Source organism: Portunus trituberculatus, chromosome 25, assembly GCF_017591435.1.
Source record: "Portunus trituberculatus isolate SZX2019 chromosome 25, ASM1759143v1, whole genome shotgun sequence".
NCBI classification, from domain to species: domain Eukaryota; kingdom Metazoa; phylum Arthropoda; class Malacostraca; order Decapoda; family Portunidae; genus Portunus; species Portunus trituberculatus.
In genome coordinates this window covers 18,279,904-18,304,204 of record NC_059279.1, presented here as the reverse complement: position 1 = coordinate 18,304,204, position 24,301 = coordinate 18,279,904, and the positions used below count along the sequence as shown (strand labels likewise).

Sequence of the window (24,301 nt, the reverse complement as noted above, 5' to 3'; positions counted from 1 at the left end):
GGAATTCGCTGCAGGACTTAGCCCTGTTAATGGGCCAAATATTTAGAATTAGTATATAATGTATTGTGTACTTGTAAGGGTATCTTTAAGTACTGATGACGAGGTCGCTGTGCGACTGATACAGGATAATCTAGATGGGCCCTGGTGGCCCTTTGTTATCCTATTATTTATGTTATGTTATGTTATGTTAACTTAAACTAACCTAACCTATCTTATCCTATCCTATTCTATCCTATCCTATCCAATCCTAACCTAACCTAACCTAATGTAACCAAACTTAACCAAATCTAACCTAACCTAACCTAACCTATCCTATCCTCTCCTAACCTAACCTAATCTAATCAAAGCGTTGACATAAGCAATAGGAGTTAGCATCCTGCCTGAACACTCCTTGCCTCTCCCAATATAGTCAGGATTCTTCGCAGTTAAACATTAAATTATATACTCTTGACTTTCTCTCTCTCTCTCTCTCTCTCTCTCTCTCTCTCTCTCTCTCTCTCTCTCTCTCTCTCTCTCTCTCTCTCTGTGTGTGTGTGTGTGTGTGTTTTCATATTCATTCTGCATACTATTAGACGATTTAACACAGCTTCACAAACTTACATGGGGATTAGAAAAGTGAAGACTCTATTAATCTTCTGACCTGCATAGAACCTTTCCTGATAATAAAAAAATAATCTAATCACACCCAAGGTAAAAAAAAAAAAAAAAAAAAAATGCATCCCGGTACTGACAAACTCTATTTTCTTGCCCCACAACAGCGACAGAAGATGGCCAGCTGAACACTTGTTGCGACGCTAACCAGGTCAACATTCTCAGCAACTCCATCAACTTGCTCAAGATGTTCCTGAATCGGTGCCCGGCCTGCCTGAGGAACCTTCGCATCCCTTTCTGCTACATGACGTGTGCTCCCAACCAGGCCGAGTTCCTCCAGCCAGTGGTAAAGGAAGCAGCCAACTTCTCCGCCAAGAGAGGTCAGTATGTGTGTGTGTGTGTGTGTAGTGTTGTTATTGGAGAGAGAGAGAGAGAGAGAGAGAGAGAGAGAGAGAGAGAGAGAGACTTAATACATTTGACTTAATCGTATATGAGAGAGAGAGAGAGAGAGAAAAAAAAAACACTACTTTTTTATTTCGTTTTTAATTATTCCAGTACAGGAAATAATGTGTGATAAGGGTAAATCAAGCGAGAGAGAGAGAGAGTAAACAAACAACACCAACCCTTCTCATGCTGTATTTGTTTTTATCACTGCAGGAAAGGAAATGGTGACAGATATCAAATTCTACATTTCTAAGGACTTTGTAGATAAGCTGTACGCCTCTTGCCGCGATGTCTTGGCTCCGTCCACCAATAGCAGAGTGATGGGTGAGTGTGTAGTAGTAGTAGTAGTAGTAGTAGTAGTAGTAGTAGTAGTAGTAGTAGTTGTTGTTGTAGTAGTTGTTGTAGTAGTAGTAGTAGTAGTAGTAGTAGTAGTAGTAGTAGTAGTTGTAGTAGTAGTAGTAGTAGTAGTAGTAGTGGTGGTGGTGGTGGTGGTGGTGGTGGTAGTTGTTGTTATAGTAGTAGTAGTAGTTGTAGTAGTAGTAGTAGTAGTAGTAGTAGTAGTAGTAGTAGTAGTAATAGTAGTAGTAGAAGTAGTGATGGTGATAGTAGTAGTAGTAGTGGTAGTAATAGTAGTAGTAGCAGCAGTAGTAATATTAGAAATACATTGCACAACGTTTTGAAAGATATAGAAAAAAAAAAATAATAGAAACAAATAGTTCCATCCACATCTTATCAATATAAAGCACACAAAATTTTTCTTTTCCTAGAATATGTTGTCCTTTTGTCAGATTTGATACAGTATTCTCTGCCTCAACAGTTGCCTAACATGGAAAGCACAACATCTTAAGAGGGTTTTATCTCACCCTAAACATTTCTCACTTGCAGATCCTCATAACATTTTGAATTGATGGTCGTCACACACACACACACACACACACACACACACACACACACACACACACACACACACACACACACACACACACACACACACACACACACACACAGCCCCTTGACCTGAAACTTGGTGCCTGCTTAACCTCTTCAGTACCATGACACATTTTCATATTTATTCTGCTTACTATTCTGGTGATTTTATACAACTTCAGAAACTTATGTGGGGATTGAAATTGTGAAGACTCTTGCCATTAATCTTCTGACCTCCATAGACCCTTGCTAATGTCAATAAAATGGTCTAATCGTACACAAATCTCAAGGTAAAAATGCGTCCCAGTACCGAAGAGGTTAACATGGTCATTTTGTACAATTTCCCAAGTGTCTGCCCTTAAGAATCACATGCTAACTTTTTGGTATTTGTAACTTTATCCTTCCTGCTTTAGTTTATTTTTATGGTACATTTTTTTATTCTGTTCGTCGAGTAATCATGTGAATAAGTTTGTGTAACCTTGGTCCTTATCTCATGGCAGTAACAGAACACAGACAGCCTTAGTTAGTGGTTCAGTTTTATTAGTCTACATATTCCATCATTATTAACATTTTTGGTTGTATTTGTATGTTCTGTTCTTCCTGTTTTTGGTGTAAGAGGAACAAGAGAGGTGACAGTAACTTCCCTTGCAGTGCTTTCTTATTCTCTTCCTTGTTTTCTGTCTCATATCTTTGCCTCTTCATTCTCTTCATGCTTTTTTCTCATATCTACTCCTTTCATTCATCATGCTTTCTTACCCTCATGTCCTCTCCTGCTTCTGTTCCTCTCTCTGCTTTCACCTTTACTCTCCTCTATCTCTCATGTTGGCTTGTCACACACACAAGTGGTGTCAGCAAAGAATGTGCATAGCTTTAAAGAAAAATTGGATAAGTGTAGATATGGAGACGGGACCACATGAGCGTAAAGCCCAGACCCTGTAAAACTACAACTAGGTAAACACACACACACACACACACACACATACGCCTGGTAGCTCAGTGGTTAGAGCGCTGGCTTCACAAGCCAGATGACCGGGGTTCGATTCCCCGGTCGAGTGGAGATATTTGGGTGTGTCTCCTTTCACGTGTAGCCCCTGTTCACCTAGCAGTGAGTAGGTACAGGATGTAAATTGAGGAGTTGTGACCTTGTTGTCCTGGTGTGTGGTGTGTGCCTGGTCTCAGGCCTATCCGAAGATCGGAAATAATGAGCTCTGAGCTCGTTCCGTAGGGTAACGTCTGGCTGTCTCGTCAGAGACTGCAGCAGATCAAACAAACAGTGAAACACACACACACACACACACACACCATCTTGCAAGTCAGTTTATGTTTCTATTTTTCCTCCTTCATGTTCCTCAATGCTTCTCTTATTTCCTTCACTTCATCTGTACAGTGCTGTGTCAGTCCATTGTTGCATCACCAAGTCACTCAGTTAATCACCCTTCCTCTCCTCCTCCTCCACTCATGTTAGGATTTGTCTTGTGCTTTTAAATCCCTTCAACTTACAAAGACTAGTACTTTTCAAAGAACACTAGAGATGAGCTGGATTTTTGTAGTATTTCTTGCATCATGACACAGAATCCTAGTTATGCAATCTTAACATTCTTAACACTCTTGAAAACCTCAATAATTTCCACTAGAGCCTCTTAAAATAGTTGAGGTCATGCAAGGAAATGTATAGGAATTTGGGGCATTATTTTAAGTCTTCCCATCAGTCAATTAACCGTCTTTCTCTCCCTCACCAGGTCTGTTCTGTGGGCACTGGGGCGCTGCACAGTGCACGGGCTCTCGCCTCTTTGACTACCTGGGAGACTTTGAGAAGAATGAGCACACTCCCATCAACATTCAGTACCAGTATCTCAAGGACACCTCGGAGATCCCTGAAGGCGTCATCCCACTCAACCGAACTGTCCAGCCCTGTGATAAGGACCTTGGGGTACGTACACTCACTCAACAACTCTCCAAACACAGGGAAATTCATGAGTGGTTAGAAAAATAATTCCAACTTCCTTGATAGAAATCGATATCTGTAAGAGACCAAGAGATGCGATAAGAAGAAATGTAGTGGTTCTGAAGGCAAAGTGTACATATATGGAGCCAGGACTGCATGTGTACCTCTGACTTTACATGCTGGATAAAGACACACAACTACTGAGAGAGATTTGAAGTGACTAGATGCAAAAAATGGTTCATGTGAGGAGTGTTCTTGTATGTGAAGGCAAGTGAGAGTTATACCAGTGAAGGGATGAGACTGTATGTATATATATTTTTTTTTCCTTCACATCACAACTGGGTAAACACACACACACACACACACACACACACACACACACACACACACACACACACACACACACACACACACACACACACACACACACACACACACGTTCATTGGTGCAACAAGTTAAACAGACACTTCAAACTGTTTACGGGATGAGTTGATGTGATGAACGTTTCAGAGTTAGCGGTGGAGTGTGTGTGTGTGTGTGTGTGTCATGACGGAGGGAAGGAACACAGAATGAACACAAGAAAAACAGTGGCTGGACTTATTCTGTCAAGATGCTGTTTGGTCAATGAAGATTAACACACACATACACAAAAACAAAGTGGAGAATAGAAATAGAAAAGCACATACAAGTAACCTTAAAGTAAATCATATATGCACACACACACACACACACACACACACACACACACACACACACACACACACACACACACACACACACACACACACACACACACACACACACACACACACACACACACACACACACACACACACACACACACACACACACACACACACACACACACACACACACACACACACACACACTTACATTTAAAGAAAAGTATGACAATCTAGTATTAATAAAACAATGAAGATAAAAAGGTAAAAACAAACACATCCCGTGACTCCAACACCCAAAACAAGACTTGAATTGCTGACTACATAAAAACAAAATGACTAACCTGACTCATGCAGTAAAGGAACAAACCATGAGAACACAACCATGCTGACACTTCACCACTCAAACCTCACAAAAATACAGGCCAAAAATTGTGTGTTTTTCAGAAGAGCATGACACAAACTAAACCATATCTATCCAAACCTCACCAAAATACAAACCAATATTTGTGTGTGTTTTCAGTAGAACATGTCACAAACACAGACTAAACTGTACCACTCAAACCTCATGAAAATATAAGCCAATAATTGTGTGTGCTTTTCTGGTGGTTATGCCACAAACATACCAAACCGTACAACCCAAATCTCATCAGAATACAAGCCAATATTTGTTCGTGTTTTCAAGAGAACATAATTATTACAAACACAAACTAAACCTCACCACTCAATTCTCATCAAAATATGCCAATAATTGTGTGTTTTTCAGGAGCTTATGCCACAAACACATACTAAACCATACCTGCCCAAACCTCACAAAGATACAAGCCAATATTCCTGTGTCTTTCAGGAGAGCATGGCGTGTTCATGTGCGGACTGCCACAGCTCCTGCCCCATCATCCCCGACACGTGGGACGCTCCTGGTGAACCTTGGATCATGTTTGGGTACGACGGTCTAGCGGTGGCGATGGCGCTCACTGCTATCCTCTTCTCCATCACCTTCCTGGTCATCTTTGCCTATTGCCACAAGAGGAACAAGAGATACACAGGTAGGAAGACTGTAGGAGGTGTGTTCTTTACTGTGTCACCTCAGAGGTTCCCTAGAGGAGTCGTATACAGTGAGTGGTGTTGTGGTTGTGGTGCTGTCAAGGTCATTGGTGAAACTGTTTCTGATTTTCTTTTTTCTGCTTTATGAAGGAAGTGGAAGTCGATTATCTCATTATGTCATAGATTACAGAATAAGAAAGAGTAGAGATATACTGCAATAATATCATAGGAGGTGAAACATGTGGGCAATCAGTGTGTCATTACCTTGCGATGATTGCAGAGGAGGTGAAGGTTCTGGTGTTGGTGTCAGAGGTTCTAGATAGCCCACAGCTGAAGCCTCTCCCAGGTAGATAAGGTTGACCAACGCTTGCAATAGCATCTGCTGGTATAAGCACCTGTGCTGGTCGCAGGTGGAAGGTTCAGCAAACTCTCAGTGAAGTAGTGTCAGTGGTGCCTTCTGGAGGGTGTGCGAAGGTGCCTATTCACAGATTCTGTTGCAACTGTCGCCTCACTGCATGCCGTGTGGTGTGATGGTGTGGTGTGTGTGGCAGTGTTGGTGTGAGCTGCGGTCATCCACTTATTGTTACATAGACAACTGGAAATTAATGACTAATAACACTTTGCTGTGAGAGAAAAGGTGTCATTTGTAACAAGCCTAGACAAGTGAAGATTAATGACTAATAACCTTTGTGCTATGATAAAAAAAGGTGCCATTTGTAACAGGCATAGAAGTGAAAATTAATGACTAATAACTCATGTGTTGTGAGGTAAAAGATGCCATTTGTAACAGGTACAGAAGTGCAGTGTTTTTATGAAGTCTCCCTCCCCAGTCACACACCTTCCCAGCATTAACTCCTGTACCCCAATATGCAATGGTTCCAGCACTAACAATAGTGTATGGAATCTTTATAAACACCTATGTTACAAAAAGAAGGGCTTAGTACTCTAGGAAGCTCAGTTCAGAGTAGTAGGTGCCATCTCCTCATCTCCCTTCCTTATCTGTTCCAATGCCTTGTCTTGCCTGTGTCCTGAGTATTTAGAAGCTCACAGTCTCCCTGGGACACCTCACTTCCTTAGCTTATTGCTGCCATGTCTTGCTGTGAATGCTGATACACTAATACTTGGAAAGGTTGGATTTTTCAGGTGTTAGTATATTCAGCCAAGTATCTGGAAGTTCACAGTTTCAAGTTTGGCTAGTTGATATGAAGGCAAAATATGTAGAAACAGTGTAATGTGGTTGATGTGTCTGAGAGTGGTGGAGGCTGACGGTGATGTGTTGGCAGCTGTGATGGTGGAGCGCAGCATGAGGCACCCTGAGGAGATCCGCACCGCCGTGGGCCGCCGCCTGGCCAACCTGTCCGTCACCCAGGCACAGTACGCTGGCGAGGACGAGAACTCACTCCTGCACGGTGAGGCAACACTTGTCTTTGGTGGCAGTGAGTCGCTGCCTTGGTGTGGCCAGTCTGTCCAGGAAAATCTTAATTTCTTTCTAGTATTGCATTGTGAATATGAGTATGTATGTAATGTAATAACTGAAGATAAATGAGGAGAAGCATTTTAAAGCAGAATTTGTAACTTTATATAGAAAGACTATTCACAATTGGAAGATATTAATACCATATGTTAAATTTAAAAAATCAGTGAGTAGATAGCAGAATAATAGTATTTGTATATGTGAGCTGAAGTGCTCATAATCTCTATAAGAAGCAACAAAAGTTGTCTTCCAGGAGATAAGTACATTGATTCTTATTAGATACAACAAAGGCAGGGGAAGGTACCTGTAGTGTTGCAAAGACATGAGACATGTGCACTGCCACTTCTGAACTATCTTCCCTTCCCGTCCCTGGCCAGGCCGCCCCACCATGGAGATGCCGGAGATAGTGATGCACGATGAGCTGTCCCTGTCTGAACGCATCACCAACTGGACCCAGACTACTGTGGACCACCTCTTCACCAAGTGGGGCACCCGTGAGTACTTCCCTGCCAGACTGAAGCAGGAATGTTGTGACTCTGACTGTCATTGGTGCCTTGTTGACTCACTTGGTCTCATTTTTTTTCCTTGGAGAGCACGTAGTGAGTGTTGGTTCTGTCTGCAGTGTGTGCGTGTCACCCCTGGAAGGTGATGGGCATCGGTCTCATCCTGGCTATCTCGCAGTGTGTCGGGATATTCTTCTGGCAGATCACCACCGATCCTGTTGACCTTTGGGCCGCCCCCAACTCCCGCTCCCGCATTGAGAAGAACTACTACGACGAAAACTTTGAGCCTTTCTACCGCACGGCTCAGATCTTCATCCGTCCGCTGGGCATTGAGAGTGTGAGTTGCTGGCCTGCGGGGCCGCTGGGTGGAGTGTTGTGGGTGTCTATTGTGCTCACAGAAAACTGCTTTGTGCTGTAGAAACACTTGAGTGATGTGACACATGTACACTGTCAGGATTGCTTACTGATTCTCTTTGTGAAATAAGATTGTTTCTTTCCCTTTCAAAATGTGATGCTTTAAGAACATATGGATGAATAATGCAACATGAGTAACCAGGAATCTTGACACCATTGATGTTTGACCTTGAATTGTTTTGTTCAGTTTGAGTCGGGGAATGACACGTATGGCCCCGTGTACAACAAGACCTTCCTGATGGAGGTGCTGAGACTGCAGAACTACCTGGCCAATGAGGTGAGGCACTCTTCAGGAGGTGTGGCTTGCATTACAGATGGTCACGGGTTCATTCACCGTGGCTACAACAACAAGCAAATTTTGAATGATGATCCTACTTTTTTACTGCATTAGAGCAGAAATGCTTCTCCTTTGTAATTGTTGGTGATCTTGTTTTAAGTGCATAGACAAAACCAAGAAACTGAACCTTACTGTTAGTCATTGTCTGACCTTGTGACCTCTGTCCCTGACCAGCTGGTGGCCACAGTTGGGGAGCAGGAGGTGCGGCTGTTTGACATCTGCAACAAGCCCATGGCACCTGACAATGAGAATTGCAACATCCAGTCCATCCTCAACTTCTGGCAGAACAGTGAAGGGAAACTGAAGAAATCCAGTGAAGAGCATGCCAAGAAGTGCATGAGGTAAGCTTGTGTCTGCTGTGGTCATGGTGCATCATTGTGTTATGGCAAGGCACAACACAAGACCAGGAGGAACATGTAGGGAGTTTTTCCTCTGTCATTTCCATGGTAGATGTGTGTGTGTGTGTATGTGTGTATGTGTGTTTGAGTGTGTGGTAAACAATAACAGTATACCAGGAAAGGAATAACTTACATTTTCATCTTTTCACAACACAAAACACTAACCTTGTCATTGTTTTCCTTTCAGCAATGCCTTCCAGACAGAGTGCATGGGGAGCTACGGTGGTCCTGTGCTGCCTCACGTGGCGCTGGGTGGCTTCCTGGATGACAATGAAACCCTCACTGACAACCCCAACTACCTCAAGGCGGACACTCTCGTCATCACCTTCCCCATCAACAACTACTTTAACAAGTCCCTCCTCAAACCAGCGCTGGCCTGGGAGAAAGCGTAAGTGTTCTTGTCCTCTCTGTCCCATCTTAGGAATACTCTCTGCTCTCTCAGCACGACTGTTTCCAAAGGCCACAGAGATAATTGACCAGGTTCTTTAAGCTACTCCTGTGTTGTTAATAATATAGAAATCTTGTTAATCTATCCCTAGAACTATAAAAACACTTTCTGTTCTCTCACCATGACTGTTTTCAAAGGCCACGGAGATAATTAGCTGAGATTTCAAGATTACTTTTCCTGTGTAGAAATGTAGAAATCTTGTTAATCTGTCACTAAAACTATAAAACATTCTCATAAACTCTATGTAACTTATTAAAAGACCCATATTCAGAAACACTGTGCTCTCTCATCATGTCTGTTTTGAAAGACCACAGAGATGAGAGCTAAGCCAGGTTCTCAAGACTACTTTAGCTAATGATATAGAAATCTTGTTAATCTGTCTCTATTACTATAAAAACGCCTTTAAAAATTCTTGTAGCCACAGCTAGAGCCTTTTGAAATGTGGTGGCGAATGTTTGTTTTGTTCGTTTTTCATTAGTGTGAGAGTAACATTGCTATTTACTTCTATTTCACCAGGTTCAACAATTTCCTCATCAACTACACCCACCCCATGATGGACATCGCCTTCCGCTCAGAACGCTCCATTGAGGACGAGCTGCTGAGGATGAGCAAGTCCGACCTGCCAACTGTCATCATTTCCTACGTCATCATGTTCCTGTACATCGCCCTGGCACTCGGACACACCAACCAGCTCACACGCCTCCTGGTGAGACAAGGGGGGGTCGGACTCTGTGATCTTGTACCTGCTGCTGTGTTTATTGTCATCATCTCTTGTAATCTTTTTTTTTCTATTTTTTTTTTTTATGCAAGAGAAGTTGGCTAAGGGAAAAAAAAAAAAAAAAAAAAAAAAAAAGAAAGAAAGAAAAAAAAAGCCCACTTGATTGCCAGTTTCCTTAAAGATGATAAGTTATTTGTATGTATGTTATTTCTTAACTTTTATTTTTTATTTGTTATGCTAATTCATCATCCTGTATCCTCAAAAATTGGCAAGGACTTTATGCCAAAATGTCAGAAGATAGAAGACTTGTGTTGCAGTGATGAGAAGAACAGGCAATAGAGACATAGATTGATGGTATCTTTGCTTCCTGCTCCAGATCTCCACCAAGGTGACGCTGGGCCTGGGTGGCGTCCTTATTGTGCTGGTGTCTGTGTGTGCAGCTGTTGGCTTCTATGGCTATGTGGGCGTCCCCTGCACCATGCTGATCATTGAGGTGAGCCGAGGAGATGCATGCGTTAGTGTGGGAGAAAATGGAGTTACGTTAAGTGGTATTTGTAACGGCTCATACTTGGAGATCTGTTGACTTGCATTTATTGCCACTTAAGCGAAAAATTTCTTCTTCCATGAACAGTTAACCTTGCAACTCTTGGATATTTAACATGTGAAATGGGGTTATGGTGAGTGGTATTTGTAGCAGCTTTTACTCAGAAACTCATTGACTCATGTTTCCACTCAAACAAAAAAATATTCATTCCCTGTAAAACTTTACCTCCTAACCCTTGCAGTTTCAACCCCTTCATTGTTACGGCTGTCACATGTCAACTGTCAGAGTACCGTTAAGGAAGTATTTGTATGGACACTTAGAATAAAAACTAATAGGTAAGTGTCTCCAAACCTCATCTATGAAAGGGTTCAGACCATAGGAAGAGGGAAACAGAATCAGGCAGGCCATTCCAGAGGGTAGTAGGGTCAATGCAGTGGTTGGTGTTGTGTTGTGCAGGTGATCCCGTTCCTGGTGTTGGCGGTGGGTGTGGACAACATCTTCATCCTGGTGGAGGCGTACGCTGACCTGGACCGCAATGAGGATGACACACGGCCGCAGCTGATTGGCCGGGCGGTGGGGGCAGTGGGGCCGTCCATGCTGCTCTCCTCCATCTCTCAGTCCTGCTGCTTCTTCTTGGGTCAGTCTCCTTCACTTAGTAAACTCTCTTCCTTCCCGACTCCTTTGCTTAATAAACTCGCCTCTTCTTAACTTCTCTATTCTTTTCTTCTCAACTCTCTTCTTTCCTGACTCTTTTCCTCAGTAAACTCTTTTATTTTTTTATTCTTTTCTTCTATTCTTTTCTCTGATTCTTTGCTTCTTAGTAAACTCTTCTATTATCTTCTCAACTCTCTTCCTTCCCAACTCCTTTCCATTGTAAACTTTTCCTTTTCTTCCTTCTCAACTCTCCTCCTTTCCTTAGTAATCTCTATTCTTGTCTTCCTTCTCTTGTGTTCCTTTGTTTAATTTTTCTTTTAATTTCTCCTCCCCTGCATTATTTATTATACATTATTTAATAAGCTTTGTTCCTCACTTTCTTTTCTCCTTTCCTCCATCCATATTTTCCTTAGTAAATTGTATTCCTTCCTTCCTTCCTTTTGTTCTATTTGTTTCCCTTTTCTTTAATTTCCATCTGTCCTTCAATCTCATCATTCTTTCTCCCTTTTTGTCTCATTGCAAATACATGTGCCTATAAACTAATCCCTAGAACTTAGAAAGAATATCAAATTACTCCAATAATTTAAGGAATGTCAGTTATAATGAGTCAGAGAAGCAGAGGAGATGAAAGACAGACAGTGTTGTAGAAGTGAAGTGTGAGTGGTGACATGTGGTGTGTTGTGTTGGTGCAGGTGCCTTGTCGGACATGCCAGCAGTGCAAGCGTTCGCCATGTATGCCGGCATGAGTCTGCTGATCAACTTTGTGCTGCAGATGACCCTCTTTGTCTCACTATTTTCCCTGGACGTCATGAGGGAAGAGGTCAGTCGGGGAGGCTTCTCTGCACTGCTTGGGAATCTTGGTTTAGTGCAAAGGAGTTTTATAGTAGTAGTAGTAGTAGTAGTTGTAATAGTAGTAGTAGTAGAAGTAGTCTTTTGACAAAATTTAACTAGTATAAGAATTAATGTTTGTCCAACTTAAAAAAACAATAACATTTTGTGGAAGAGTAAAATCTAATCCCAAAGCAAGCAGAGGAACTTTAGAAAAACTATAAAAACTACAAAAAAAGCATAAGAAATATTGAATAGTAGATTAAATGATGACACTTTATGGCCATTGTTACAGTACTGTTGTTTCTATCAGTTTTGGTGATATGTACACACAATGCAATACTCTCTTGTAACTCAACTAGAATGTGTAGAAATGTCCCTAACTCTTCACTCTCTTTCTATATTCAGGACAACCGCTTTGACGTGTGTTGCTGCATCCGCCAGAACAAGGTGGAGAGGGACACAGAGACCAGGTTCCTGCACAAGGTATGTTCCTGAGCTCACCTGTCAAGTGGGTTACCTGTAGCTTGGTGAGAGAATGGTGCTGGAGTATGCATGAAGTGTTTACAAGTGCTTATCCTCTATTGAAGCTTTAGGCAGACGGTAACTCAAAATACCATGACTGTAGATAATAAATACAGCATCAGCAAGGTATTTTATTCCTTTGATGGTATGTTACTAATCTGTTTGAATGAAGCACATGAAACCATAGGTATAGAAACAAGAGAAGAACATAATACAATGAGGGAAGATGCAAGAGACTGTCAGGCCTGCACATGACAGTCCCTGCATGAGCAAATGCTACTTAATTCCATCTATAATTCCTATCCATGAATTTATCTTATCGTCTTTTAAAACTCACTATTGACTCACCACCAACAATGTGATTACTGAGTCCGTTCCATTCATCAACACTGTTAGAGAACCAGTTCTTTCCCATTTCTTTCCTAAACCTGAATTTGTTAAGCTTAAACCTGTTATTTCTGGTTATATTTTGGTTACTGATCATAAGAATTTAGAAATTAAACATTAACCCCTTCAGTACTGGGACATATTTTTACCTCGAGATTTGTGTACGATTAGATGATTTTATTGACATTAGGAAGAGTCTATGGAAGTCAGAAAATTAATGACTAGAGTCTTCACTATTCTAATCCCCACATGAATTTTTGAAGCTGTATAAAATCACCAGATGGTAAGCAAAATGAATATGGAAACGTGTCGTGGTACTGAAGGGGTTAAGTGCAGGAAAATAACGTAAAGAATCACCAATGATCTTTGTCTGACGTTGATCCTTTTCTCTGCCCAGCTGTTTGAGACGACATATGCACCGTTCCTGATGAAGCCATGGGTGCGGGCCGTGGTGATCGTGGCCTTCATGTTCTGGGTGTGCACGTCGGTGGCCATGGTGCCACACATTGAGATCGGCCTAGAGGAGGAGCTGTCAATGCCGGATGACTCATATGTCCTCAAGTACATCGAGGTGAGCGGAGATGTGAGGCTGTGTTGTTTGAGGTTAGGTTAGGTTAGGTTAACTGTCCTTGGTGGTATTTACATTAGGTTAGGTTAGGTTAACTGTCCTTGGTGGTTGATTTTTGCTTCCTCAGGTGTATAGATTAGGTTAAGTTAGGTTAGATTAAGGTTAGGTTAGCTGTTCTTGCTGGTTTTTTTGCTTCCCCAGGTTAGGTTTGGTTAGGTTAGATATAGGTTAATTGTCCTTGCTGGTTTTTGCTTTCTCAGGTTAGGTTAGGTTAGGTTTGGTTAGCTGTCCTTGGTGTTTCTTGCTCCCTCAGGTGTATAGATTAGGTTAGGTTAGGTTGGCTTGGGTTAGGTTAGCTGTCCTTGATGGTTGAGTTTTGCCTCCTCAGGTATGTAGAGATGAGTGGAGGAGCTGTGAGGTTGCCTTGTTTTGTTTTATGTATCATTTTTTTTTTTCATCATTTTATTTTTGTATTTGTTTGTCTTGTCATTGGTTTATTGTGAGGATTTTTTTTCATTTACTTGATCTTGTTCTTCTTGTTCTTGTTTTTTTTTAGAATATTGCAGTGTTACATTTCTTCTTATTCTTTGCATCATCCTTTTCCTTCATCTCTTTCTTCCCTTTCATTGTCTCAACACACTGAGCACAAGGCAACTCACTGACACACCACATCTAGTCAGCCTTTCACTATATTTCAAGGGGCAAGAGGGTGGAACACTAACATAGGGCTATGAGAGGTGATCTATTCATTAATGTTGCTCTGTAAGGGTGATCTATTCCTTAATGTTGCTTTGTAAGGGTGATCTATTCCTTAATGTTGCTTTGTAAGGGTGATCGATTAAATGTTGCTTCCTATCCCCCTGCAGTACCTCAAGAAGTTTGGGTGTGTGGGTCCCCCGGTGTACTTTGTCCTCAAGGATGGCTACAACTTCACTGACCTGGACATGCAGAATAAGATATGCTCGCACTTAGGCTGCAACAAAGACGCCTTGCTCATCCAACTGAAGCTCGCCTCTCAGATTCCCAACAGGTAATGAGTGAATGTTATTGAAGTGTGTTGTCTATTTCTTCAGACATATTAGAAGCATTCAGTGTTTGTGCTCTAGGATTGAGTCAGTGAGGAAATGGCCACATTCTAAAGAGGTGTTTGGTGCATTGTACTGTTTTTTTGTGGTTTGTTATGGCTTTCTTTGCTTACATCAGTGCCAGTTGTTAGTTGTAGTTTAGTGTTACCTTTTTATGGTGTCTTCCAGGACCTACATTGCTGTGCCGTCATCTGCCTGGATCGACGACTACTTTGAGTGGTCTGTGGAGGACAAGCGCTGCTGCCACAAGGACGAGAATGGCACCTTCTGTCCACGGGAGATGGAGGACTACAGCAATGACAAGGTGCTCGACATGGAGGAGGAAGAAAAACCAGATTACAGTGACGGGGTGGACTTTGATGAAATGTTTAACAACTTATACGATTATGATTATACTTACGGGGACTTGGACCTGGAGTATGACATTATAGACAACCCCAAGCACAAGCACAAGCAGCACAAACAGCACAAGCAGCCCAAGCCAGCATACATCGAGGACATCTACAACTATGACTACAGTTATGGTGACATGTCGGTGGATTACAACAGTGGCATGCCTCCCAAGGGAGAACATGAGGTGTCCGGTGACGACGGCTGGCCTAGCAACAGCAAGGACCCCTCAGAGACAGGCAGGGCTCACAGGAAACACCACAAGGAGCCCACCACCCCGGCCTGCCAGCCCTGCAACATCAACATCCTGCCCAACAACCCCTTCCGCCCTGAGCCTGAGTTGTTCAACCAGTACTTGCCCATGTTCCTGAAGGACAACCCTGATATGTACTGCCCCAAGGCTGGACATGCAGCGTATGGACAGGTAAGACACCATACACTCACACTTCTTTTGTCTCTTAACTTTTCTCCCTTTTCTTATTGTTTTTTTGTCTTATTGGTGTATTTACTGTTCCTTCACTTCCACCCTCAACTGTCACAACCTTCCCTCTGCAACTGGACCTTCAAATACCTCAACTTTCTTCCATTTGTCATCTGCAGAGTGTGAAGATCCACTATGATGAGTCAGGGAACCCCATCACCGGTGCCAGTGTATTCATGACATACCACACAGTCCTGCGCAACAGTTACCAGTTCTATGAGGCGCTGCGCTCAGCCCGGGCCATCGCTGACAACATCACCCGAACCCTCAACCTGGTGGAGAAGGATGGCAAGCTAGTGCCAAGCGGGGAGACCAGATATGAGGTGTTCCCTTACAGGTGAGGCTCTCTCCGCTCTGAACCAGCCCATGCACAAAGTCAATTGGGATTCATGAATGATTTGAGTATAGTCATTCAACCTTTGTCAGTCGAGGGTTGCAGTCATTTCTGTTTTATAATTTGATGCCTTTTTAACATTTTGTGGTGATTTCTTTTTTCTTCTCATTGTGGTACAGCAGTGGTAGTTTATGAGGAGTTGAGTATAATAAGCCACTTGTGACTTTTGGCTTGCCTTGCAGTGTGTTCTACGTGTTCTTTGAGCAATACCTCACCATCTGGGAGGACACGGTGAGGATGCTGGGGATCTCCGTGGTGGCAGTGTTCTTCATCGTGCTATTCATGATGGGCTTTGACTTTGCCTCCTCCTTCATCATCCTGGTGATGGTGGTACTCATCCTCACCAACATGGGTGGACTCATGTACATGTGGAACATTTCCCTCAATGCGATCTCCCTTGTCAACCTCATCGTCGCCATTGGCATCTCAGTGGAGTTCTGCTCCCACACCACACGTGCCTTTGCCGTGAGTGAGGCCGACACGCGCATCATGAGGGCACAGAAATCCTTGGTGCGCATGGGACCCTCGGTGCTGTCTGGCATCACCCTCAGTGACATGGGTGTGGTGGTGCTCGCCTTCGCTAACTCCAAGATATTCCAGGTAAGGAGTGGCATTGCAGTGTGTGGTGTATGGTGTGTGGTGTGTGGTTTATGATGTATAGTGGAGGAGTTTTCAGTGTGTCTGGTTGTGTGCAAGTTTAGGTATATTAGACACACACTTGCTTGACTTCAGTGAGTTGGTGTGGTGTGGTGTAGTATGGTGTGCTGTGGTGTGGTGTTGGTGATAGTGATGGTGGAAATAATTGTGTATATGAACAATGTGATGGCAGCAGTGGTGTAGTGCGGTGAAGAACATGATGTGGTGTGATGTGCTACTGATTGTAAGGAAATTTAGTATTATTTATTTGTCCAAGTTTTCTTTAACAAGCAAAAACATATGAATTAAAAAAGCACTTCACTAGATAAACATTAAGAACTTAGAGTATCAGAAACTGTGGACATGACAGCCTGAAGGGAGTCTAGTCACAAGGGTATTGACAACAGGTACAGCACTGTCTTGTTCCTCCTCAGGTGTACTACTTCAGAATGTACTTTGGAATGGTAGTGATTGGGGCGCTGCACGGCCTCATCCTGCTGCCCGTCCTGCTCAGCTTTGTTGGTGAGTCTGACACACACACACACACACACACACACACACACACACACACACACACACACACACACACACACACACACACACACACACACACACACACACACACACACACACACACACACCCAGTAGCTCAGTGGCAGAGCGCTGGCTTCACAAGCCAGAGGACCGGGATTCAATTCCCCGGCCGGGTGGAGATATTTGGGTGTGTCTCCTTTCACGTGTAGCCCCTGTTCACTTAGCAGTGAGTAGGTACGGGATGTAAATCGAGGAGTTGTGACCTTGTTGTCTCGGTGTGTGGTGTGTGCCTGGTCTCAGGTCTATCCGAAGATCGGAAATAATGAGCTCTGAGCTCGTTCTGTAGGGTAACGTCTGGCTGTCTCGTCAGAGACTGCAGCATATCAAACAGTGAAATACACAGTCACTAACAAACCTGCCTCATGTAATCATATTTGTCCCATCACACAATTCGTAAGAGTTATTCCTTGATGTTCCTTAATAAACCATCACACTTGACGGCTGAATAACAAAGTGAGTAAGAAGTGACACCCTTCCTCAGGTCCCTCAAGGCGTGTGGTCCGCAGCAACATGCCAGACCGAGCGGCCAACCCCAGTGGCTCCGTTAAGCTGGAGGACATGATTGTGGACGACCAGGAGCGGCAATGTCTCACAGCGACACACACGGCTACCATCAACACAGCGCCGCCCAAGTCCAGCAGCAGCAGCAGCAGCAGTGGCAGTTACCACTCCAGCACCCTGGACAACCCCAAGAAGAACACGCTGACCAACTCCGTCAAGAGCTCGCCGAGGAAAGGCAGCCGCATGTCCCTCAACCACAACTATGACGACATGGAGGACCTCAACAAGAAGAGCACTCCCTCCCGACACTCGTACACTCTGTCTCGCCACTCACTGGCCAAGACGGATGAGGAGCTAGAGAAGCTGGAGGAATGATGAATCTGGTTTGTGTACATCAGTGGCCATTTCATCATTTGTGACTTTATTTTTTTTCATTTTTTTTTATTTTGAAGTGGAGCAAAACAAAAAGCTAAGTCTGTGCAAAGTGAAGGAAAGTGAAGCATTGTTTTGCTGCTGCTCCATTCAGAACAGCATGGAATTAGCAAGGTTAGTCCAAGTTTCCAAGTTTTTTGAGAGACCAGTGAAGGTTGTCCAGTGAGATGAAGATGAGTCATGGCATGCTGTGGGAGTGTTTCAGTACTCTTGCTGTGCTGGAGTGTACAATGCAGAGGAGACACTTCCTGCTCACTCTGCTGTCCGGGTGGGATGCCGGCGGGAAAATGTGTGTGCAAGCCGAGACACCACAAAACTAAACAGGAACTAGTCTGGCAAGGCTAAGAGAGGCTGGTCCAGTGAAGCATATCAGTGAACTCTGTCTCATGTGCAGATGTGAGTCACTTCAGCCTCTTTCAGGGTATGTGTCCGTGTGTGTGTGTGTGTGTGTCGGTGTGTGTGCGTGGCAGCAAGAGGTCTGCACCATGCCACGGGGGATGCTGTTCTTCCTGAGGTGGACACAGATGTGGTTTGTTTGGAAAGTGTTATTGTGGAACATTCCAGTCAGGTGGTCCTGCCAAGATGTGACACACTTGGTATAGAATTGCTAATTTATTTGTATTGCAATAAGTTTTGAAAATAGTTTTGCTCAAGATAACTTAACCATTGCTAATTATCCTCTGTGTTCCTATTATGTGTTATTTCCAGTCAAGTGATTTAGTATTTATTTGTACTTGTATGTTTGTTTTTCCTGTACTTGTGAACCATGACACGCCGTATTATTCTGCGCCAAGAATGGATGACCCGGTGCGTCTGTGTTGATGATTGATTCTCTGTCCTGCATTGGAATGGCTATGTCTGTCATTGTATGTACTGTGATAACTGCAGTTAATTGAAAAATTGAATTGACATTTTAACACTAACAGTTTTGACATGTTAGACAGTCCTCAGTCCCCTCAGAGGTCTGGAGTGTTCTTTCAGTGCCCCTCAACATCCATGAGGGTCACATCGGTGCCTGGGGAATGCTGGGCAGTGGCTGCAATGCTGTGAGAGGCATGGCAGTGCCCAGATATGTCCCAGCTGTGACACTGGACCAGGCTGCTGGCCACTTCAGCCACATGAGTCCAATTCACATCACCTGGACAACACAAACAAGATCAGAGCAGTGTTGTGGTGATGTGTGGAAGCCACTCAGTATGTGTTGACATCGTTGCCACAATGACGGCTGGTTTCTTGCCTCAGGAATGTGGATGTTTCAAGTTTGTTGGCAAGAAAATTGAATATCTACACACCATGCCGGGATCTTAGGTGATTCTCAGTAATTGTGTCCTTTTGGCTGTCTCATGAAAGACGCAAGTAATTTAAAACTGTAGAGTGGTAAGATCTTAAGCACATGAGTGTCTACCAGCATTATGTGCAGACTGTTGTCACTCAGACTGTCATGTCTCACCATGGATGAAGACAAGAGAAGCAGCATGTTTATCTAAAGTCCACATTTGTCACAGTTCTGTACATATTTGGGTTAAGATTGTTGATAGTTCATATAACCTTGTCAAAGATCAGGACATCATCCCTCCTTCCAAACATGAGTCCAAAGTGTGTGTACCAGAAGGAATGCACAAGCAAGTGGCTGCTATGATAAAAGACATGCCAAGATCCCAAAGCTGTGACAGACAGAGCGACAGAGAGCAATACGTACACAACACAACACAACACAGCGTACTGAGCGTCATCATGTCCACACCAACCAAGTCCTGCACCACACTACCTAGTCTGACAACCGGCAATAGGCAGAACATATATGTAGGTTTTCCAAGGCTGACTACACCACTAACTATATAGCATTAACATGTCATTGCATACCATCCATCATCTTCATGCCAATCACGTGCCCAGGGAACAGGCCCTGCTGGAGCCCTTGTCCCTTGCAGGTCTCATTCTAAGGAGGAAGCCACCAGAGACAACCTGCCCACAGTCATCACCTCCATCTCTCCATTCTCTAGCCATGTATTGCTTGGTGCTGGCTGGCTGGTGTCTCTCTCTGGTGTGCTGCCTCCTCCAGTGCCTCAGAATTTAGTGTAGGAATGGATAAATGCTGTAACTTTTTTTATTCTTTTTTTCCTGATGCACCTGATGTTGACAGTGTTGTGGTTTTCTTCCTCAGAAGGTGTGTAGGGTGAAACATTGAGCTTGTGTGTGTGTGTGTGTGTGTGTGTGTTTGTAGGGTCAGGGAATAAGGAAGCTTCACCCCCTTCAGTGACTGCTTGGAGGCAGCCAGTCATACATACAGTATCTTGAATGTCTTGAGGAAATCACAATGCTTGAGTTTTGGTGCAGCGATCGTTGTTATAGCAGCAACATATCAGACCTTCCAAGTGTTGAACATAATGTAAGAAGTCTGATGTTTTTGTAGCTTTGTATCATTGTGAAGGTTGCCAGGCACACAATAGGGAGCTTGGGAGCCCTGTTGTAGTGAGGATGTACCAGTGGTGGAGTCCAGTGCTGTTCAGGGAGGTGACAGATGCCTCTTGTCAGAAGGATTTAAAGTTCAATCTCACTCTCAATGAGATCAAAGCATCCTGAGTTGCAAGTGATGGTATTTCACTGGCATTTGTAAGCATTCACATAATCAAAAATTTCAATTACAACTGAAGATGAGGAGGAGGAGGAGATGCAAAGTGTGCATAGACAGATTCATTCTCAAGTTTGAAGACTGACTTAAAGATGCGACAATTTGGCTTGACACTTTAGCCAAGTGTCACAGTGTTAACGACTGAATGCTGCTGTTTTCAATGCTGTGTCGTTGCAGTAGATCCAAGACCACTACTGAAAAGGTTATGTCTTCTTGTTGCCTCAGAATAGTAAGCAGGTTTGCAATCCTCTTCCTGCAATATTAAGTACAAAAAATTAATTCAAGTAGTCTTGTTCAGATTTTCATTTCATACTAATCACTCTTCCTCAACTGGAGGCCGAGAACTGACAGCTTGATTGGCAAACTGAGAGACCGTGAGTGCACCGTGACCAGGTGTGCACTTTATGTAGTGGTCAGAAGACAGTGACAGGAGGTGATGAGTGCGTCATTGTTGGTTGTGCAGGTGGCACAGTCTTGCAAGGCGTTGTGGAGAACAGAGGCATCATGTTGAACGTCATTGGAGGAACATGCACACCTGACCCGTATTATCATATGTCTGTCTGTCATGCTTGTGTCCAGTGGTCTGACTTTTAATATCTATAACATATATTACTATTGAACTTTGTAATTGATGTGCTTGAAATTAGAAGGGAGAGAAGAGGGCCTGGAAGCCAGCGCCAGTGCCCTGCCTCCTCCAAGGTCTAGAGTGTGAGGCCGTTACCTTGAAAGTAATGAAGGAATTCGTGGGGTTCTGACAACACAAAGCTTGAGTTGTACCTCCTCCTAACACAAATGTGAAAAAAAAGCCTTCTAGATTAACTTATAAGCCATTGTGAGAGAAAACAGGTGCAAGATTAGAAAATTTTCCAGTGTAAAGTAATTGATGGATCTAAAGACTGTAATGGCAAGTAAGGGTAACTGTAACCAGTGTGGGAAGGGCTTGGTAGTTCAGTGCAAAGAACATCATGGAAGAAAATGGAGAGGTAGGATTATAAAATGTGCTGCTTGAATTGGAGTAAATGAATCATTGACTAAAGAATGCATGTTGAGAGATGCATTTGTGTAACAGTGAAGTGTTGGTGTGAGTGAGAATGATGGTGTACATGAGGGCAAAAGAACAGAGAGAGAGAGAGAGAGAGAGAGAGAGAGAGAGAGAGAGAGAGAGAGAGAGCTGTGTTTACTCTTCCTAGAGGATTCTTAGGGATGGAGTTTAAAGTTAAGGGGGCTTGACACAAGATACCCCAGCAATGGTATGATGTTATGGAGTGTTCAGTGTTTGTATCTGTGTTGCTACTGTATGTGAATTGACCTGACGCTGTAGACCTTGTCCTTCTCCACCTGCCACACGCTTATCACTCGCTACCACAGCCTCACCCCAGCTGGTCTTGGTGAGTCAGGAGTGTAGGTAGTGTACTGTAGATCCACTTCTCATTAAGGAGTAATAATAATAATGCTGATAAACTATGATGATAATAATAATAATGATAAACTATATTTTCTCAAGCCATTGCACTATTTTTGGGAAAGCTGCATAACTTGGCACTGCAATGGTTATTTGAGGCATACAAGAGGAGAGTGGTGAGCCAAGTTGACGTCCAGTCCCCTGCCTGTTTCATGTTAGCTACGGTGTTAGGGTTACTACTCCATGCGCTGCTTTCTTTCCCCACATTGTTAGAGAGAAAATATACAGTCAGCCGAGAGGAAAAATGAGGCTTATAAAAAGGGAGGAATGTACATCATGTGTAGACTATTATTGTAGTGTGATGTGTCTCCCTTTAGGTGCTTGGTGGCTGACTCGGACCCTCTCCTGTGTCGAGGGTCCAGCCAGACGCAACACTGAGCTGAGGTGGGAAGTGTAGCGACTCCTTATTGCTTCACACTTCCTGGGTGAGTCATTCATTGCAGGTGTTTTGTACATGCTTAATTGGACTACCCATCACTTGTGTCATTACCGTGTCATAGAGCAAACACACACACACACACACACACACACACACACACACACACACACACACACACACACACACACACACACACACACACACACACACCTATTCACTCATTCACTCCAATCTGAAAAAGAGAAAATTGTATGAATCTTTATTTCTGCACAGGAAAACAAAAGAAGACACTACTGTATTAAGTTTTTGACCCACATTGTCAACAAAAAAATCTCATAAAAACACAAAAAAAACAATGATATATATTAAAAAAGAAAACATTATTTGTATATGATTTATGGAAAGAGTTTTGTATGTGGATGCAGGTTAGATTTAGGTTTGTAGCAACATTCTAAAACAAAAAAAACAGAACTCACACTGCTGATACTGTTTAACTAAAGTGTTTTATAATGATGGAGCAACAACATGCATTGTGCTGTTAATTATAATGTAAATAAATCTTGTTTTCTGTACACTGGGCATTGTCATTTGAACCATACAGTGCTAACCCTTGTCATTTGAACCATTACACAGCTAACCCTTGTCATTTGAACCATTACACTGCTAACCCTTGTCTTTTGAACCATTACAGTGCTAACCATTGTCATTTGAACCATAGTGCTAACCATTGTCTTTTGAACCATTACAGTGCTAACCATTGTCATTTGAACCATACAGTGCTAACCATTGTCATTTGAACCATTACAGTGCTAACCCTTGTCATTTGAACCATTACAGTGCTAACCATTGTCATTTGAACCATTACAGTGCTAACCCTTGTCATTTGAACCATTACAGTGCTAACCCTTGTCATTTGAACCATTACAGTGCTAACCATTGTCATTTGAACCATTACAGTGCTAACCCTTGTCATTTGAACCATTACACTGCTAACCATTGTCATTTGAACCATTACATTGCTAACCTTTGTCATTTGAACCATACAGTGCTAACCCTTGTCATTTGAACCATTACACTGCTAACCCTTGTCATTTGAACCATACAGTGCTAACCCTTGTCATTTGAACCATTACAGTGCTAACCATTGTCATTTGAACCATTACACTGCTAACCCTTGTCATTTGAACCATTACAGTGCTAACCATTGTCATTTGAACCATTACAGTGCTAACCCTTGTCATTTGAACCATTACACTGCTATCCATTGTCATTTGAACCATTACACTGCTAACCCTTGTCATTTGAACCATTACAGTGCTAACCCTTGTCATTTGAACCATTACAGTGCTAACCCTTGTCATTTGAACCATACAGTGCTAACCCTTGTCATTTGAACCATTACACTGCTAACCCTTGTCATTTGAACCATTACACTGCTAACCCTTGTCATTTGAACCATACAGTGCTAACCCTTGTCATTTGAACCATTACACTGCTAACCCTTGTCATTTGAACCATTACACTGCTAACCATTGTCATTTGAACCATTACATTGCTAACCATTGTCATTTGAACCATTACACTGCTATCCATTGTCATTTGAACCATTACACTGCTATCCATTGTCATTTGAACCATTACACTGCTAACCCTTGTCATTTGAACCATTACACTGCTAACCATTGTCATTTGAACCATTACACTGCTAACACTTGTCATTTGAACCATTACACTGCTAACACTTGTCATTTGAACCATTACAGTGCTAACCATTGTCATTTAAATCATTACACTGCTAACCCTTGTCATTTGAACCATTACACTGCTAACCATTGTCATTTGAACCATTACAGTGCTAACCCTTGTCATTTGAACCATTACA

At 42.9% G+C, this 24,301-nt stretch overlaps 1 protein-coding gene across 1 annotated transcript in view; it reads left to right on the top strand.

Moving 5' to 3' along the window:
• The window catches only part of LOC123508549 (NPC intracellular cholesterol transporter 1-like), a 72,756-nt gene extending 49,763 nt beyond the window's left edge, over positions 1-22,993 (top strand). The window contains exons 3-24 of the mRNA XM_045262292.1: positions 759-971; positions 1,249-1,359; positions 3,702-3,892; positions 5,439-5,637; positions 6,919-7,044; positions 7,487-7,603; positions 7,732-7,949; positions 8,214-8,303; positions 8,538-8,704; positions 8,949-9,149; positions 9,726-9,915; positions 10,304-10,420; positions 10,928-11,108; positions 11,818-11,945; positions 12,362-12,439; positions 13,263-13,436; positions 14,300-14,463; positions 14,687-15,332; positions 15,509-15,726; positions 15,966-16,383; positions 16,854-16,941; positions 17,495-22,993. Coding sequence (XP_045118227.1) covers positions 759-971; positions 1,249-1,359; positions 3,702-3,892; positions 5,439-5,637; positions 6,919-7,044; positions 7,487-7,603; positions 7,732-7,949; positions 8,214-8,303; positions 8,538-8,704; positions 8,949-9,149; positions 9,726-9,915; positions 10,304-10,420; positions 10,928-11,108; positions 11,818-11,945; positions 12,362-12,439; positions 13,263-13,436; positions 14,300-14,463; positions 14,687-15,332; positions 15,509-15,726; positions 15,966-16,383; positions 16,854-16,941; positions 17,495-17,889 — 4,430 coding nt within the window. The 3' untranslated portion in view covers positions 17,890-22,993. The remainder of the gene's footprint in view (positions 1-758; positions 972-1,248; positions 1,360-3,701; positions 3,893-5,438; positions 5,638-6,918; positions 7,045-7,486; positions 7,604-7,731; positions 7,950-8,213; positions 8,304-8,537; positions 8,705-8,948; positions 9,150-9,725; positions 9,916-10,303; positions 10,421-10,927; positions 11,109-11,817; positions 11,946-12,361; positions 12,440-13,262; positions 13,437-14,299; positions 14,464-14,686; positions 15,333-15,508; positions 15,727-15,965; positions 16,384-16,853; positions 16,942-17,494) is intronic.
• The last annotated feature ends 1,308 nt before the right edge of the window (positions 22,994-24,301 follow it).